Genomic DNA, 18,300 nt, shown 5'->3' on the forward strand with positions numbered 1-18,300 from the left:
CTCTTACTGAATCTTTCCATTATAAACGCTTATATTAGACAGTTTTATTCGTTAATTTTCTCTTCACTTATTCTTTCTTTTTCTTTCTTCCCCTCTTTTTGTTTTCCATTTAAAACCTTTTCCTGCGTAAACAATTTTCGAAAGAAAAAAAAGACTTGTGGAGTTGGTTATTGTAATCTTCGTAAAATGCATTTTATTTACATGCGAAGTAATTACGACGGTGCGTATAATGAGTATTAAGTTAAAAATCCCAATCTGCAAAATCGCTTTTTAAAGGGAAACGCGTTTATTGATTTAACATGGATGTCGTTTCCAGAAGGATCGAATTAATATTTCTGTAAAATAATTCTCATGCAATTATCTCGTAGAATATGCACTTCTGTATTTCATCTTTTTGTAAAACGTCAAACATAACATAGAAAATATTCAGAAATGGAAGCAGCAAAAAAATTGCAGTTTCATAATTTTAATAGTAACGCTGATGGTATAACAAAAATTCCCCAAAACTTTTAAATAAAGTTTGTATAAAAAACCTAAATTACATCTTTCTCACAAAACTATAAATTAGTTAACAATTAAAATCCATTTTAACTGCTTCATATTTTTCCAAAATTATTTCATGAAAGCTTTCATTGAAAATGATTGTAATTTTCATAGAAAACGTGATACATTAGTGTAAATGTTAAATCTAAAGTTCATATATATATAATTCTAAATAACTTATTTATAAATCTATTTTATAGTACGTACTTCTACATCGATTTGAAAATGTACTCAAAATGCTAGTCTATTTTTAATTACAAATATTATATTTGAGATCAAGGAAATATTATTACCTTTATTTATATTTATCAGATCAAATTTTCTAAATTTATAGTAACTAAGCTTTATCTTTTCGGAAAATGTTGAACTTCTGTTTTTTATTTATTATTTTTTAATGTAATAAGAGTTGAATATCACGCTTATAACTTTTCGTATTCCTTCCCTTACCTTATTTACAGAAAGAATTAATTATCATCTGGATCTTTGTTAAATAGGTCTGTTTTTATCATATCTATTTAACATGAAAAAATGAAATAAAATTTTACAAAAAATTAATTCATTTTTTATCTTACATTAAACAGTTTTAAGCAATTAGTGTGCTGTTGTTATATAAGAGTAAAACTAAAATATTTTTGTGTATCTGTTTTCATTTGTTTCAGTATTTTCATAATTTATTAATAGGTGAAAAAGGCGTTATTTCTGTAAAATTTTATTGGTATACACAGCACGTATGCAAAGTTTTAGGACTAATTATTTTGTGAATTCCAGCTAACCTACCAAACAATAATGGATATCATTTATTTCTATGACATCTTAACTTGCTCACGTTACAGAGCTTTTATCATTATATGCAATCTTCAGTTAATATGAGTAGTTTTATACCATCAGTGACTGGAAGTGATATTATATATATATATATATATATAATATACACTTCAAGTGATAACTTCAAGCACATTTCGTTAATGTGCTTGTGTAAATTTTCCGTTTTTAATGTGCATGGATAAAATAAAGTCCCAAAAATAACTGACGTCAAAATCTTCGGTAACTTTAACCATTCACAACTCTTGCTAGCGTTGCTCTCAGCAGAAAATCAAAGGATGGCAATGCCCTTTAATTGACTGCTGCACATAATACTCCCAAGTATCACATTACCTATGAGGAAAACATGAATGCATTTTGTAAGTTTCTTGTTTCATTTAGAGAGCTGCATATCAGTATATCGTCTCTTAATGAGGTTCATTTAAAGCGCACTGCATGAATCATTACTCCAAAAAAAATCTTAGTCCTCACAAATGATGCTTTTAATCTTCATGCTTTTTTAATACACGATATTGATTTTCTTTCATTACTTTCCACTGATAGCTAATAATCAGATATTTTTTGTTTTGCTTTTAGACAAATGCTTGGTTTTGTGAAAGAATGTTACAGGATATTTAATGGAATCCCTTCAATATTTTTATAGATATTTAAAAACTAAGATGACTTTAAAATCTTTGTTTTTATGCATGTAAAAAACCTCCCGGCTTGATAAACTTTACAAAATCTACAATTATTATTCTATAAATGTTTTTCCAGTCGTTTTGTATTGAAATCAGATTTGATAAGTGCATTGGCTTTAACCTAATTTTTTATGTCATTTCGGAATGCGTCACGTTGATCAGTATGTAAGAGGAAATGGTTTCCTCCGAAATGCATTTTTGAAAACCACAACAGTCTTATTTACGCAAACCAACTTTAAAAAATATATTAAAGGGATTTATTATTTATCCATCAATTAAGTTAGAAGAATAAGCATTACCTTACTTTTTACCCGTACGTAAAACTTACATATTGTTTAAATTTTGTACAATATACTATAAATATATTAATCTTATATATGTGAAAGTATCTTGCGCAGTTTTTCGTTTCGTATCAAAACGTCTTCAAAACTTCAGGATAATTGTATCTAAGAAGCTTTCTTATATTTGTTTCAGTATAATACGTAATACTTCAAATGACTTTATAAGTATTAAACTATCCGCAATTATTATCATGCAAACATTATGCCACCTTACTATTTCTTCTGCTTCAATAAGATTTGTTCCGATTTGGCACAGATGTATAATTCACATGTATAGGGACCTTTTCCCGGATACGATTTTTATTTTGTATTTTATTATCAAAAATATTTCCTAGTGAGGAATTTCAAACTCAGATGCAGAGCAAAAAACGTACTACGATTCGAAAACGAACCAAACATAAATATATTTTTGTTTTGTGTATGCTTCGCTCTCAAATATAATGTGAAATAAGACGAATTTAGACGTCATGTGTTGGGTGAAGCCTCCTACACTTCTTCTTCACATATCTAATAAATTCAATTTCAAGTAAACTGAATTTTATATTATTTAAAATGAATGAAACGTAAAGAACCTGCACGACACTCAGTCCCTCCTCCCATTCATATAAAACACAAGTACGATTCATAAAACGTGAAGTCACTTCTTTAACGGTACTTCCTCTGAATGGATATCTGATCGTTCTTGTAATTTCTGTATCAAGATCACTAGTACCATTCACAATAAGTAAATGTACAACTTACCCCAACTGATCATGAGCTCCCGTCATTTCCGGTACTTAATAACTACTCCACCGAAATTAATAACAATCCTCTCTTCTGGGCACACTCTATGAATACCTCTTTACTATTTAGTAAAGAACGATACGAGGATATACCGGTGGTCAAGCGTACAGGTGGCCGCTTGTGGTGTTCTTCCTTGCAATGCAATACCACTATCACTGAAAGCATCAAACCGGGGGAGAAACGACCGGGATTCGCGTAGTGCCGCTCCTGGCCGCCAGATGGAGCTTCGGAATGGACGTTCCTTCTGCTATTGGTCGCACGCACGTGGGGATATTGTGTTCGTGAGATCAGTTGTCACGCAAAAAGGAAGGGTTAAAAATACAATCGGAGAGCGTTTGTGTGGAGGGAGGTTAATGATATGCACTTTTAGGATCATCAAATCGTCTCGTCATTCAGCTTTCTCTTTTTATCTCGAGCTGCAGTTTTGAGAATAGTTCACTACTTTGTAAACTTCTTTATGTGTTGCAAAAGTGTTGCCATAATATTTTTAAAAAGCGGGAAGAAATAGAAAAACATTGTAGAGTGCTGAAAGCAAGTGAGAGGGTTTAATGAATTTGATTGGATTATGATTCAAATTACATCGATTCAAGAAAACTCAAAAATCAATACATTAATATATAAAACTATATATGCATATGTATTCCTGGCACAGAAAAATACATGTTATCTTTGGTAAAATAAATGGTGGAAAACAATGCAAATATTATTACCATTGCGTGCTGGAAGAAATTGGGAAAAAAAATCGTTATTTCTAGGAATGGAACATCTGAATTCTTCAATTCTGAGAAATTTGAAAACGTTTCGAGTTTCAGCCCTTGTTTCGGCATTCGATTTTTTTTTTCAAATTTTAGCATTAAAAACGAAAAGAAAAAAAGAAGAAAGAAAATGCTAAATGGTTTAACATTAGTTTCATAGACATCCTGTAGTGTTGATTAAAATATAGGACACGACGGTTCGCGTTGCAGTGGAACGAGTTTTTATGACGGAGCATTATTTCGCAACGCAGTTCTATAGAAAGGTTGTTGAAGCATTTAGAGAAATGTTCTTGAATGTTCAATGAATCTAATAACAAAGTGATTTTCCGCTTGGTAACTTGACTTCTATATACCCGAAGCTCTCACCGTAGGAAATAAAATTCTTCTGAGTTCTGACAATACGCGAAGTCAGGAAGAAAATATTCCAGCCCCCAACAAAGAGTATGAAGCCGATTGCAACACAATTAAATTTATGCGTTAGGAAGTAATGCTTAATCATAAAATTTCGTTCTGCTCGAAAATACTCTTACCTCCCTCTCGTATCAAGCAAATAATTTTTAATGCTAACAGCATAAACTGAAAATGAAATTTTCAAATCATATTTTACTTGTAACAGTATAGGTTTGTCATCCATTGAAACAATTTTCTGTTAATTTAAATATTGGAACTTCCACAAATTTTGAAACTTTCACCTGCGCGACTTTTGGGTCACTCTGTAGGAATAATACATAATTGGATTATTCGTAATTCCATAGAACGTTATACAGATTCATAACAAATTAACTACGCAACGGATATCAAATTGTATCACACTAAAATGAAGGTAATCTCTTTCATTTTGCTTTTTAATATACGCTCTTGTTCAGTTAAAGCTCATAGTTCAGGAATGTACAAAATCCACTTTATGATATCGAACTTATGTCTAAAATGAGGTATGGTCCCCTCTCGAGGCAAGACAGCTCGTGCAGCATGATGGCATACTGGACAGGAGACAATTCAGGAGTCCTTGTGACAAACGATTCCACTCCTGCAGCAAGACAGTTTTCAACACCGGAATGGTTCTTGGAGCGGGATGGCAAGATGAAACTGCCCTCACAAGAGAGTCTCAGACATTCTGTATAAGTCAGGAGATCTGCTTGACCAAACCGTAGGGCGAATAGCCTCACTTTCCAGGCAATGTCGACCATCTGAACCCAACGTCAGAGATCGTTTTCGTCCATTAACAGGAACTTAGGACCAACTTCGCCCTTGAAATGTCGAACATAGATTTCCTCTCTATACCTCATAACAGTCAGGGAGCTTTTGTCAACATGTTTTCCCAAACCATTACACCTCCAGCACATTATAATCAATATACCCTCTCCATGGTGATGATGACAATGATAGATTAAATCTTTTGATTTTAAAGTCCGCCACTATTAGCATACTCACGATAGATAGAAAAGTAGAATGATTTTTGAAAAATTGACAAAATTTTGCAAATTGAAAGTTTGATATGCCTTTTTAAGGTTTGGTTTATTTAATTATGACAAAGCACACTAAGGCTATCTGCCTAAGGAGAGGGATGCCTTCGTGGAGGACGTTCTAAGGGAAACTGACTCGTATACACGTTACGCATGGGGAAGACCACGAAAACGCTCATGCAGCCAGCCCGTTTGCGTTTTTTAAGGTTTTGTCCACCACTCAAATGCTTTGGGATAATCCTTGCACACAGTTTTTCTGTTACGATTTGTCGATTCAAATATTATAAACAGTCGCTTCTTTTCCACACTTACTCTTCAGTAACTAATCTAACGCCTAGTGAACGATCATGCTGCATACAAAACAACGGGCAAGCAATGCTTCCATCGCAATTTAAGGCCGTTGAGTTATTTTGACACTATCTGCAACGTTTTTTCACCCGGTAAGGTTTGTCCTAAGTTTTTAACAGTTATTATTAAGTTAAAGCTCTTTTTCTATCCATTCTAATTTCAGCTTACAATTTCCTACTAGAATGTGCTTTTAGAATCGCGTTTAATGCAAATGAGTAGGTGTAGTATTTAAGTCGAAGTTCCACTGACTTCGAGAAAGAGCATCAGAGTTTCTGACTAGCATGTGTTTTCCTTTTGGCCGCATCTCTCTAAGCTGTTACTATGCTCGGCTTCGCTAACTAATTCAATATTTAGGAGCCTCCCAGTTAGATTTACGTTAGCTTCGACTACATCTCTTTAGTTAAGCATTAGTTAAGTTCTCATTTCTTTAACTTTTGAGTTTAAGCCAAGTGGAGGCTTTGCTGTACGCCCTGAGAGAAGGGTCGATTATTATTCTTTATTTTGAGAAATAAAGGGTAATTAACCCTTCACGAGTTTTACGTATCTGTTACTGAAGCGATTATTCGCTTACCTTTCACTAGGTTCTTCCACACTTAAGTTGTAGATAGAAGGGAGGAACCCCACAACCCCAAATTAAAATATTTATTCTACCTAAATAATTATGAACTGCATCGACGCTTCATCTATTGCTTCAAAATTTTATAAAATTCGCTTTCATTGCTCCTAAATTACCCAAGAAATTTCACGATATTTCATTATTCCATTAATCTATTGCTCTACAAATCGATTTAAAAAGAAACACTCTATTCATATAAAATGCAACACCATGAAGAAAACATCCAAAAGGCTTGACATTTGAACCATGGATACAAGGCCGGATTTAGACTTCATTTTTAAAGGCCCTGAGCTGTTTGAGATATAAGGCCTTTTATAAGTCCAGATATTATATGTCAGTGCCAAATATGATTTTCGGATACCTAGAGGGTTTTGGGGAAGACCCCAAGAAAGCGAGGCCCTAGGCTATAGCTTGTGTAGCTTATACGCAACAGAATAAGCAAACGAATAGCATTACAGGTCCTATATTAATCAAGTGCGCCAGAAATGTCATCTGGAAACACCGTTAAAAGGAAGTTTAGTAAGTTATTTTTTGAATTACTGAAATTTTGTGTTTTCTAGGTGTTCTTTTACATATAAAGCTTTAATATGGCTCATTAAAATAAAAAGGCAACATTAGAGAAAGTTTTTGAATGTGACAGAAGAAATATTCTAGGTTATAGAGACTATAGAACGTGAAGAGCTGAAAGTCTGTTGGAAAACAACCACCGCCAGCACGTATCGTTCAATATGTTATCTCCAAAGGAGTTGAAATCTTTTCAAGGCGTCCATTATTTCAACTACCGCTGACTCTACACGGACGTATGCGGCTGCATTGTTACCATGAACATCGGATATGGACAAATAAATGGCACAACACTATCTTTTCAGACGAATCTTTATTCTGGTTGCCTACAAGACCACAATGGTTGCATGCGAGTGCAGAATACAAATCTTAATATTGTTTATTTTTAAAGACTGAATTCATAGACAGTTTTAGAATAGACAGTTGGCATTTTCAATGCCTTGCATAATTATAGAAATAGGTTTATAAATATTAAAAATGAAATATGCACTAATCAAAATAAATAGCATCTGCTATTTATTTTGATTAGTTTTACTTTGGTATTACAGAATTTTATGTCTATGCAGATGGTTCTACGTTTAAGATGAGTGCCAGTGTGTGCCTTCATTGTTTATGTTTTTAGAAGAGAAATTGGTTTTGTGGAAATTCTTTGTGATTTCGATCGATGCTACTGGCAAATTAGACATGACATGCTTTTTCACTTCCACCGCACTTCTTTTTTAGTTAGTTTGAATTTAGATTTTATTTAAATAGAAACAGTTGTGCTCCTTTTAATCAGTTATTGACTTCATTGTTTAGATATCGATTATTTTTATTTAAATTTGAACCATCACACTAGTATTGTAATTAAATATTTTGTAATTAATACAAATAAAATTTCTTCTTTTTAACGATTCGTTTCGACCTCCATAATTCATAGCACGGTGGTGCACTAGAGGAAAGGTTTTGCCTCAGTGCGTTATAAATGTGAAAACACTACTCAAGGTAAGACTAAATTTTCTGCTTTTGAAGTACAGCATTTTGCTTGAAAGATGTTGGAAAATCCTGTCACTAAATTAAAATCAAATCGGAAGGTGACAAGAGCCAAGGTATTTCAAAAGCAGAGTTGAGAAACGATGACATTAGTAAAAGTCTGCTAGAAGAAAATTAAGACCAGTAATCGCGAGATCAAAACTCTAAATGACTTAAATACAGGGTGATTTGAAAATCGAAAGGGATGAATTTAAAACCGAAGTTGCATCCGTACAGGAATAAGAAGAAAAACTTCAATTATGGCAAATCAAAGAGAAGATAAAATTGAAGGAAATAAATAAAGTATCAAATTTCAAATAATGCTCATAGTGAGATTCTTAAAGAAACCATTAAAGAATCTACAAACGAAAGTAGTCTGAAACTTACTCGTCTTTCAAAATTAACTTGCTCTAAATTTAAAATTTATTTTTTTAAATCTCTAAATTTATACCCAGCTGGCAAGCTTTTTTAACTTCAAAGTTGCAATTCACGATAGCAATTCTTTATCAAAAATTTCAAAATTCAGTTATTTAAAATCTTACCCTTGCGGCAACGCCGCAAATGCGATAGAATGTTTTTGTATTTTGGAACCAAATTCTGATCAAGTAGTTGAAATATTTTTAAATAGGATCGGTAGGAAAGATTTTATTATAATTTCACATATGTAAAACTCCTTAATCTACCCCAGTAGCTAAATCCAGTGGCAAATAAAATCTTCACAAACTTTAAAACACCATAGAAAATTACATAAACGTAGTTTGAGATAATTAGATGTAAAATCCGGTATAATCATGTGTTAGTTCCTGTACTAATGAAAATGTTGCCTTCTGATACGACTTTAATCTTAAAGTTGACTTATCATCCTCTTCTAATTTTAAAGCATTATTTCAAGTTGGTCGAAAAGAATTAACATGAAAAAATATTTTCGTACTCTCTGAGCATAAATCAGAAAACACTTCATTTGTTTACGAAGAGAAGAGTTGGGGGGGGGGGAATATTACATCTGTTGCCTTCCGGTTGTTGGCGCCATCAATCATCGACAGTTGAAGCGAAAAGAAATTTATTACGTAAGAAAGGAAGATGTGTTTTTTTGTCTAAAATCAAAACATCGCGCAAAAGGAATGTAAAGGAGATCTCGTTTGCTCGAATTACAAAGACGCACATAACAGGGCTGAAAAGGGATTAAAAGAAAAACCAAAATATAGAAACGACCTGCACTTGGACATGATAAATGTAAAAGCATTTTGCTTCCGATTCGTTCATTAATGCTCAGAAGAATGACACAGTCTATTCAGATCAGGTTCCTGCTCGATAATTTGAGTATGAGAGCATTCTTAAAAGAAAGAAATTACGGTAAATTTAAATTTAAAATTTATTATTCGAAACGAAATCTCTCAGTATTTGCATTTGGAAATAAAACTCTCAGTATTTGAATTTGGAAATAAAACTCTCTTAGAAAAACGTTTAACGTTGTTATGATAAAATTACAGAGCAAAAGAACACCAAATTCGAAAATCGAAATTGAAAGGTCTTGTAACAGAACAAATTTCAAGTTTTCGGCAAATTTCAAATTTCAGCAGCCTCCAAATTGAAATAAACAAATTATTGATAAAGAGGTTACCAGGTTTAAAGCCCGCAGACTCTTGGATTGTAAGGAAAAACTCTTGGCATAAGGGCTGATTCTCATTATGATTTAGTAAATGGGAAACTAAACCATTTCAACAGACATGTTGGGGTTGCCGTAACGTTATTCGGTTGTTGGTGTGTATAAGTAAAGAGACGCCGTACTCTTCTGCAGCGATTAATGTTCAGATTTAAAACGTTTTGGAAGCTCTAAAGTTTAAGCATAAAACGTGTAAATGAATCATCTGATTCGTTACAGGATACTGTAATAAAAACATTTGAATCGGAAATTGTATATAAAAATTCTCATTCTAATGTTAAGCAGCTATGAAAGTTTTACAGTAAATATGAATTGCACATTAATAAGGAGAATGCACAAAAACGCTTTTTGAGATTTAAAGCGCGAGTTCAGAACACCCCTGAACTTTTTAATTCATACCAGGGAATTTTACAAGATAATTCATGGCAAAATATCATAGAACTAATTCCAGATCTTCTCGATAATGAAAATCAAATCATTTTATATATCTTCACAGAAAAATCCTTCTCAGTGATCGAAGCCAAATTCAGTATCGGCGTATTATGTTCGACTCCACTTCACGTGGACCTTGTGGAATTCCGTTAACGATTGCTTACATATTAGTCCAAATTTGTAGCCAGACATTTTTATACTTCCGCTTGCAAACTTTTAGGCTTCATCCTGTAGCCTTTACTGGTGACGTCAAGCAGGTTTCTCTGCAGAGAAAAGTAGATGAAAAGGACAGAGATGCAACATGGTTTCTGTTTACTGAAACCTATCCTGTGAGTCACAAAATGTCCTAACTTATCGATACCCTCGTGGGATATTTGATGTAAAATGAACTCTCTTTTTATCGGCTGTAACCATTAAACACCATTTCAAACAGTAAGAGGAAACTTTCGCAGCCACTTGTGTATTTCTAAGCAATAATACTACATTGACTATATCATTGTAGAATATCACAATGTTGAATATGCTGCTAATACCAGTTTAGAAAGTATCAGCATTTTTGGAGGTGCTACTATAAGTTCATAAGCAAGAACTCCTGCGTTAAAAGTGCCAGGAGTCACAATCCGAATGACTAACTTTACTTTGATGTTATAAATCTGACGACATTTCCGTCAAAACAAATTAATACCAAACTTTTTGTCTTAAACAATAGGACGGTTTTTTTGATTCTGTAGGTAATCGTTTATAGCCAGAGTCAAAATCATATCACAACAAATTTGCGTAAATCGGGATGATTAATTATCAGAATATTTATTTCTATACGGAAAATACGGTGCAATGAAGTTTCCAGTTTGAAAAAAAAATATTATTTCACGATATTATTTTTCTGCAATCTATAACAGTGATATGAAAAATAATGATCTGCACTATTTTTCTGCACTAAAAACGCGTATGTATGTGCGTATATATTCTAGGCGATGAACAAATATTTACAGTTTTTGTTTGCTTCCAAGACTACAGTAGCGCCTTTAAAGTCTTTCACCTTTCCCATATCGAAACTTATGGGTGCTTTTTTGTCAGCTCACTAGCATCGTTAAAATTTTGGATTTACAACTTCCTTATTTTTTCTTGGACTGATATGAAAATCACGCTTTTCTGGATAAACGATTCTATGCTGAAATTGAAGCTATTCCTTAAAAATCATATTCAATAAATATCACATCCAATATCACCCGCGATTCGGCATTGCTATCCTAGCGCAAATATCCCAGTTGACTATTAAGAGGAGCTAAGCTCCAGGAGCTGAAAAATAATCCTGTTTCGTTTCAAGTACCGGAATGGCTTAGAATGTCGTCTGAATTTTGGCCTCGAAAAGAAGGAGAACCTATCATTGTAGAATTATTAGAATATCGTAAGAACATTTATGGCATTCATTAATTTGGGTACATTGTAGTTGAATAAAAGCTAATAGACATATCTAAATATAGTAATTTAAGGATATTGTTAAGAATAACTGGTCGGGTGAAATTAATGATTGGTAAAATTTTAAAAAAACAAATAATTTAACAGGACTTTAACAGCTGAAAAAAATCACTGGACTCGATCAGAACGAAAATCATTTTATACTGACGAAATCGAGTCTGAAAAAAAGTTGGAAAGAACAAAATATCTTTATATCATTTTAATCTTTTTCTTTGTTAGAGCGGGATATTGAGGAGAGGTGAATTATCATACTAGTTTATCACATGACGAAAAACATCCGACATTTCTCCTAAGAGACTCTTAACTTACAATTTTGACAGCAGAAACTATTTATGCCAAATGATGCATGGTGGGAATACTAACGATCTTGGCTGGATTTCGTAGTTGTTTTTTGATCCCAAACAGCGTCATATTATTAAGAAAATAATGAACAATTAAAATTTATACGGTGAAACCTGCTAAACAAACCACTTCACAGCTAACGGAAGATAGGAATCAATGAAATCCCGCCATTTTACGTTTGCTGCGTCGATTTTGCTGGTCCGATTTACGTAAAGAACTTGCAAGAAAGTCAAATATCTTATATAGCATTGTTTACTCGCGCTAACCACGTGGGCATACATCTGGAACTTGTGCCAAATCCCTTCAAGAATTCCTTCTCAATGGCATTCTAAAAATTCGCTTATAGAAGAGAAAATTATCAAAGAACTTATTCGGGCAAAGAACAAATTTTAGAGGGGAAAAAGCAACCTCGAATGTTCCTGTAAAATTTTATCAAATGAAAAATCATTCGAATCGATGGCAAATTTATAACAGAATGTAAGAAATAGTGGAGAGGTTCTATGAAAGAATGCTGAAGGAAACATTTTGCTAAAGCTTTGTTAAAGTTTGAAGAATTTTCAATGGTTTTAACACAAGTAGAAGATGTTTTAAATTCTCGTCTGATGATCTATGTATATTATCATCACAAGGAGCTTCTACCCTTGAAGCCATTCTTGAATTTCTAAAACAACATTCTACATTACCTATCAATTTTAATTCCAGTTTTAACAATGGTTCGACCAATTGCTTTCTGACCAAAACGAAGATTTGTAAAGATTTAGAGGTTAAACAGTTGTAGACATGTTAAAACAAAAACAATATTTAATGGATTTTCCGACAGCTAACTCTTATGATTATCTAAATGTTGACGATCTTATTTTGATAGAAGCTAATAATAAATGCCAATTTCTGTAGGAATGTGGCAGAGTGACACAAGCTTTTCCTTCTCGCGGTGGCAAAATTCGTTCCAGCTATCTTACAACTGTTGAAAGAACAATAAAATGACTAGTTCAATTGCTTTATCTAATAGAAAAAAACTTCATTATTCATTTATGACTGTTGGTTACAGATATGTTTGTTTCATGCAACTGATTATATTTTGTTATTCTCCTTTTGTATAATCGTGAGTAATTTAGATTTCCTTAATAAGTGTTAGATAATATATTTAATGATAACATTCATTTTTATAGCATATGTAATAATACTGTAATAATTATAATTAGAGTGTATTTTCTATTCATTTTTAATTTGCTTTATTTTATTGTTTTTTCGTAATTATATGTTACAATATTTGTTAATTGATTTGATTGTACTAACTGTTAATGGACAACATGAATTTGTACATAAATTTATTATTATTTTATAGAAATCAATTTGATGATTTGCCTGACTTAATAATTGATATAATTTTAATAGCTCTTATAATGATTTAACTCTTGACAGAGTTTAGTTGAGAAGTGTGTGAAAATTGTTTGATGTCTGGCGCTGGCGTTACGCATTATATTTTGTGATGTACTTTTTCACTTTCCCTGAACCCCCACCGCTCTCCTTTTTCAGTTAGTCAAATTTAGATTTCATTTGAATGGGAATAGTTATGTTTCTTTTGATCCGTTATTGACTTAAAGAAACTATTTACATATTTGATTATTGTAATCTGAATCTGGACCATCATACTAGTATTGTAATTAAGTATTTTGTAGTTCATGTAAATATATCTCCTTCTTTTTAGTGATTCGATTCGACTTCCATAATACGTAACAACTCTAAAGCATTTATTCTGAGACATAATTCTGTGTATAAGTCAGAATACCAGAGGTGCATTAAATTGGGCAGATATAGAACAATGTGAAAATTTTAAATAAGTAACAGACTAAAATGACAGCGTCACGTGCAAAGCAAGGAAAATGAACGTTTATAAAAAGGAATGCATCGAAACGTTTTCGTTTTTTTCTTTGTCTGTATTGTATTGTTTTTATCTATTTTCAAGTACATTGTGTAATAATATTTGATAATTGTAAAATTATTATAATAAGAAATATCAAAACTGTTAAACGTTTTGGCAACCCTCTGCTGCAGGTCCCACTACCCACAGTCTAAGAAACTTTGCTTTCTCCTCTAACCATCGTACTAGGGTTGTCAGGTCAGGTGAAGGTACTAGGGTGCCAGTCCATGAATTCTTTTGATATACTACATATAAGTATTAGGCATTTAATAAAATTCTTTCGATCTAAACTCCCGCATGACATGTTTGTCATTAAATCCAATGAATAGTTTCAAAGTAAATCGAAATCTATTTCCTGCTGTCAAAAAGCAACATTAAAGTCTATAATGGAACTATTTTGAGAAGGGAACAAATATTTCGTTTAAACCGTCGAAAATGCTGAAGAAGTTCAAGATTGCTTTTTTTTCCGCTACCTTATGCATTATGAATGAAGTTTCGAAGAATAAAATGTCGGAGTGGACGAAATTCTGTTTTCGTAAACGCACAAAAATAGGTACCGTGTTAAGAGACTTTTTTCGTTTAACGAAAGTTTTCCGCAAAAAGTATTTTTTTTACCTCAACGCAAGACAATTACTAAAAGCTTCTTGTGAATTGATAGAACTGACAACTTATTCAAAAACACAAACGTAAGTTGTATAATATGCTGCTGTATTAATGTTACTTGATAAACCACGATTTTAGATATTAAGAAGTCTTGTCTAAAATCAAGTGTCAACAAAAGCTTGCATTTTAAATCTTCAAATTGCAGTCTAGCATCTCAAGGAAATTTTTCTGTTAATGAAATTTTAAAAAATCTGTTCTTGCTAAATGATAAAACTTAATTTTTACCGTTAAGCAAAATTAAAACTAAGTTTAAAATAAAAAATCTGATGTGTACACCACATGACTTCTTTGTACGGAATATTAAATTATACGCATTTTTTCTTGCATTTCATTTAAACTTATTGGATTGAATTAAATCTACTTCGCCGACAGCGCAAGAACCACAAGAGAATAAATGCATTCTTTAAAATTCACTCTATTTGTTTACCATAGCGACACTCTGGCGCTAGGTTCACTTCACAGTATTATGTTTCGTTCATATTATAACTCAGAATGCACAAAATTTATATCATTTAAAGAATTATCTAAACGTTGCCACATGTTCTATTCAAACACTATAATAAAGCTAGAACGATTTATAAAAGAAATTAAGCAAACAAAACAAAAAAGAAACAGTTTTTCACAGACGATTGAGTATTTCTCATTCAATTAATTCAGTTCTCACTTCGCGAGAAGGCAAAAATACATAAAAACTCAAAATATCTGTATTAAAAATTACGAAGTAAATCTTAAACACTTATTTCCTCGAAAAAATAATTCCGGAAAGGATTAAGCATGATTTAATTGGCAATAATAAATGAAGGCGTTATCTTTGTTGTTGCGAAGCTACGTTTCTCTAGATTGGCAACAAATCCACTAGTCTACTGTTTCAAATGTAAACAAACAATGGCCGCCATCAAGAAAAGGATTAGGCTTAGCAGCACTTAAACAACTTTAAAATTGTTAATAATTCTAAAAATATTGCATAGAGATTTATTAAAGGCATAAAAACCTTAACCGGAAGATGAAAACAACATAATTCAATCATTTTTAAAGTAAATAATGGTACAATTTACAAAAATATAAGAGTAAAGAAACTGAGATTACTGAGTAGGGTAATAGAGTGGATATATAATTGTATATATTGTAAAAAGGTAATTGTCTTCAGACATATACTGTTACTATACTGTTACTAAAAAAATGGGCCTATTTCCTGCCTTTAGTCTGTCTATTAGCTCTTGGACAGCGAAAATGCCTTTTTCCTTTCTTAAATTCTTAATCATTGCGACACGGCAATTAGCCAGAAATTAATTAATTTCCATTCACTAGTATTTTCAAAAAAATCTTAACAGACGGTCTCTCTCAGATAAGAACTCCACAAAATACATCCCTCAAGAATTCCAAGTCCCACCCACTACCATAAATTACTTCACCCAAGTCTTACCGACTGATATTATTCAAAGCCCCTACTGCCGCTAAGAATTTTCGGACACCCTACACTTCTGAGTCAGACACGAAGAGAACACTTTGCCAACTCCCCCACTAGAAAGAATGTAAGTTACTTAATACCTTTCTGGCCTTTATATCTTCATGTACATTCACTGATCTTATTTATATTATTTTCTATATTATTTTTATATTATTTTTATATTTTCTTTGATTTGTTTTTACAAAGTTTGCATTATTTATCTTTTTTATAATCTTCTATGTTTATTTCAACTTTACTTTGAATTCGATTTCACAATGACAATTTCCAATGTTTAATTTCTACAAATAATATAGTACTCAAATGCATAAAGATGAAAGTGTCGGGGACGGTTACTCGAGTTTTACAGGATTTCTCTACAGTAATTGATTTTTACTCCAAATTGAATTGACTAAAATGCTTCATGAGAATAAGTTCTTTGAGTATCAGCATTGGTTCATAATTCCTACTATTCGCGGAAATATTTTGGCCTGACTAGAATTGCCGGTTTGGCTTTAACTTATAACTCGAGTAAAGACGAAACACTTTCGTATTTACGTATTTTTATCAATTATTGTTCATTGAACGGGAGTTGGTTTGTTCCCCTTGAAAAGTCAACTAATTTCCGATCAATGACAATGATTACATGTTTTAATTTTTCCTTTTACAATTGAAATATTATTCTTCGTGATGATTTAACTCCAGTCCCCTTTAAAACATTATTAACATTTTGCTTTTAAATTACTTCAAAACATCTTTCAAAATATAACTTACCAGTATGGATGCACACTTTTAAAATAATTCTACTTTAATTAAACTTAGGAGATAATATAATCAATTAATCAATACTGTTTAGTAAATATATAAATATATTTATATACGTTTGGTGCGGCCGATTGCAACCAAAATACGAGGTGCACGTCTACATGTTATAGTAGTCCTATATACAAAATTTCAACTTTCTGAGGCTACTCGTTTTTGAGTTATGCGAGATACGCACGTACGTACGTACGTTCATACAGACTCCACGAAAAATTCTCTTCAGAATTCGTTTTAAAACAGTTTTATAATTTTTTTGGAGGAAAAGAGTCTTTTATTCTGTCCTTACGTACAGATATCACGCAAAAACATCGTTAAATTGCATTCGATAGCGGTCAAAATGGATATTTTCGTTGAAATATGCTGCCTGAAACTTTTCGCGATAACAATACTTCCTTTTTACTTCGTAACAAGGAAATAAAAACGATTGCTCTGGTATTTATGTAGTAAAACGTTATGAGTGGGAAAATGTTAAAGTCTTAAAAAGTGCAATTATCGCCCGAAAACGAAGACTACTGGGTTTATAAAAGTTAATGAAATAAGTATATAGAGGAAATTGCAGTCAATATTGGTAATGCAGCGTGTGACGAGTTTTAAGAGAAAGCTACGCCGAAAAAGTAAAAATACAGGAGCACGCGCATTTAATAAATAGATATCTCGTAATTTATATTTAAACTGAAATAATGCAATTTTTTATTAGCTGTTCTGCCCTTTTGCTTTCCAGAAACCTCGAGAAATTATAAGAATGTTCTCGTGTATGATTAAAAAGCTTTAAAAAACCGGAGAAAAATATCTCAGTTAAGTTGTTTAGTGAGGTGTAATTGTTTGCTCTGCTGCTGTAGTTTTGAAATCGGATTAGCTTTCCCAGAGCTTTGAATTTTGTTCTATTTAACATTTAAGTAGTTTAAAATATAACTACTGTGTAGTATTGTGATATTGTACGAATATCTGTGCAAAAAAATTTCAGCATTTCAGCATTTTGTTTTGTTTCTTGTGTTGAGAATAAATTTTAGTAACGTTTCATCAGACTTGTGCATTCAATATATTACGAACTCGTACGCACGCAACAATATGTTACTACAAAATTTCATCATTGACATTGTTTGTTTTCCTGCGGAAATATCCAAAATATATATACATACAAAAATCAGAGATTTTGCAATGAAAACCTTGCATTATATTTTTGAGCTGAGCATATAAAATAAATTTGTCATAAAATGATATTTTTACAAAAATGCCCAGCTGCGGTAAGACAGCTTCCCCGCGAAGCGGGTTAGCGTTGCTAGAAAGTGGCAAGGAAAGTCAGGGTTGCCAGATTTGGCGTTAAACCGCTCATCTGGCGACATTTAACGGCGGAATCGGTGATATGTCATAAACCGAACAAGAACATTCTAGAACGAATTCTTACCGGTTTTCTCACGAATGTTCTCGAAGACAGGTCAAAAGCTATATATAATCTGCCTATACGTGGAGTAGAAGTGTATCTTGAGTGAGTAGAATATGTTGAGTTCAGTAGCCACTGTCTTGAGTTCAGAGATTAGCTCTAAGGCGATCGACCGAGTCGGAAACTGTACTCTAGTGCTTTACCGTGAAGCTGTCTTCACCGTTGTA

At 32.4% G+C, this 18,300-nt stretch overlaps 1 protein-coding gene across 2 annotated transcripts in view; it reads right to left on the minus strand.

Moving 5' to 3' along the window:
- The window catches only part of LOC118189372 (vesicular glutamate transporter 1-like), a 607,793-nt gene extending 604,472 nt beyond the window's left edge, over positions 1 to 3,321 (minus strand). For both annotated transcript variants that reach the window (XM_085820946.1, XM_085820945.1), the window contains exon 1: positions 3,128 to 3,321. In XM_085820946.1, coding sequence (XP_085677072.1) covers positions 3,128 to 3,153 — 26 coding nt within the window. In that variant the 5' untranslated portion in view covers positions 3,154 to 3,321. The remainder of the gene's footprint in view (positions 1 to 3,127) is intronic.
- Between the last annotated feature and the right edge of the window lie 14,979 nt (positions 3,322 to 18,300).

The sequence above is a fragment of the Stegodyphus dumicola genome, chromosome 7, assembly GCF_044657685.1.
Source record: "Stegodyphus dumicola isolate Sdum_Otavi_A_Nest chromosome 7, ASM4465768v1".
Taxonomy (NCBI): Eukaryota; Metazoa; Arthropoda; class Arachnida; order Araneae; family Eresidae; genus Stegodyphus; species Stegodyphus dumicola.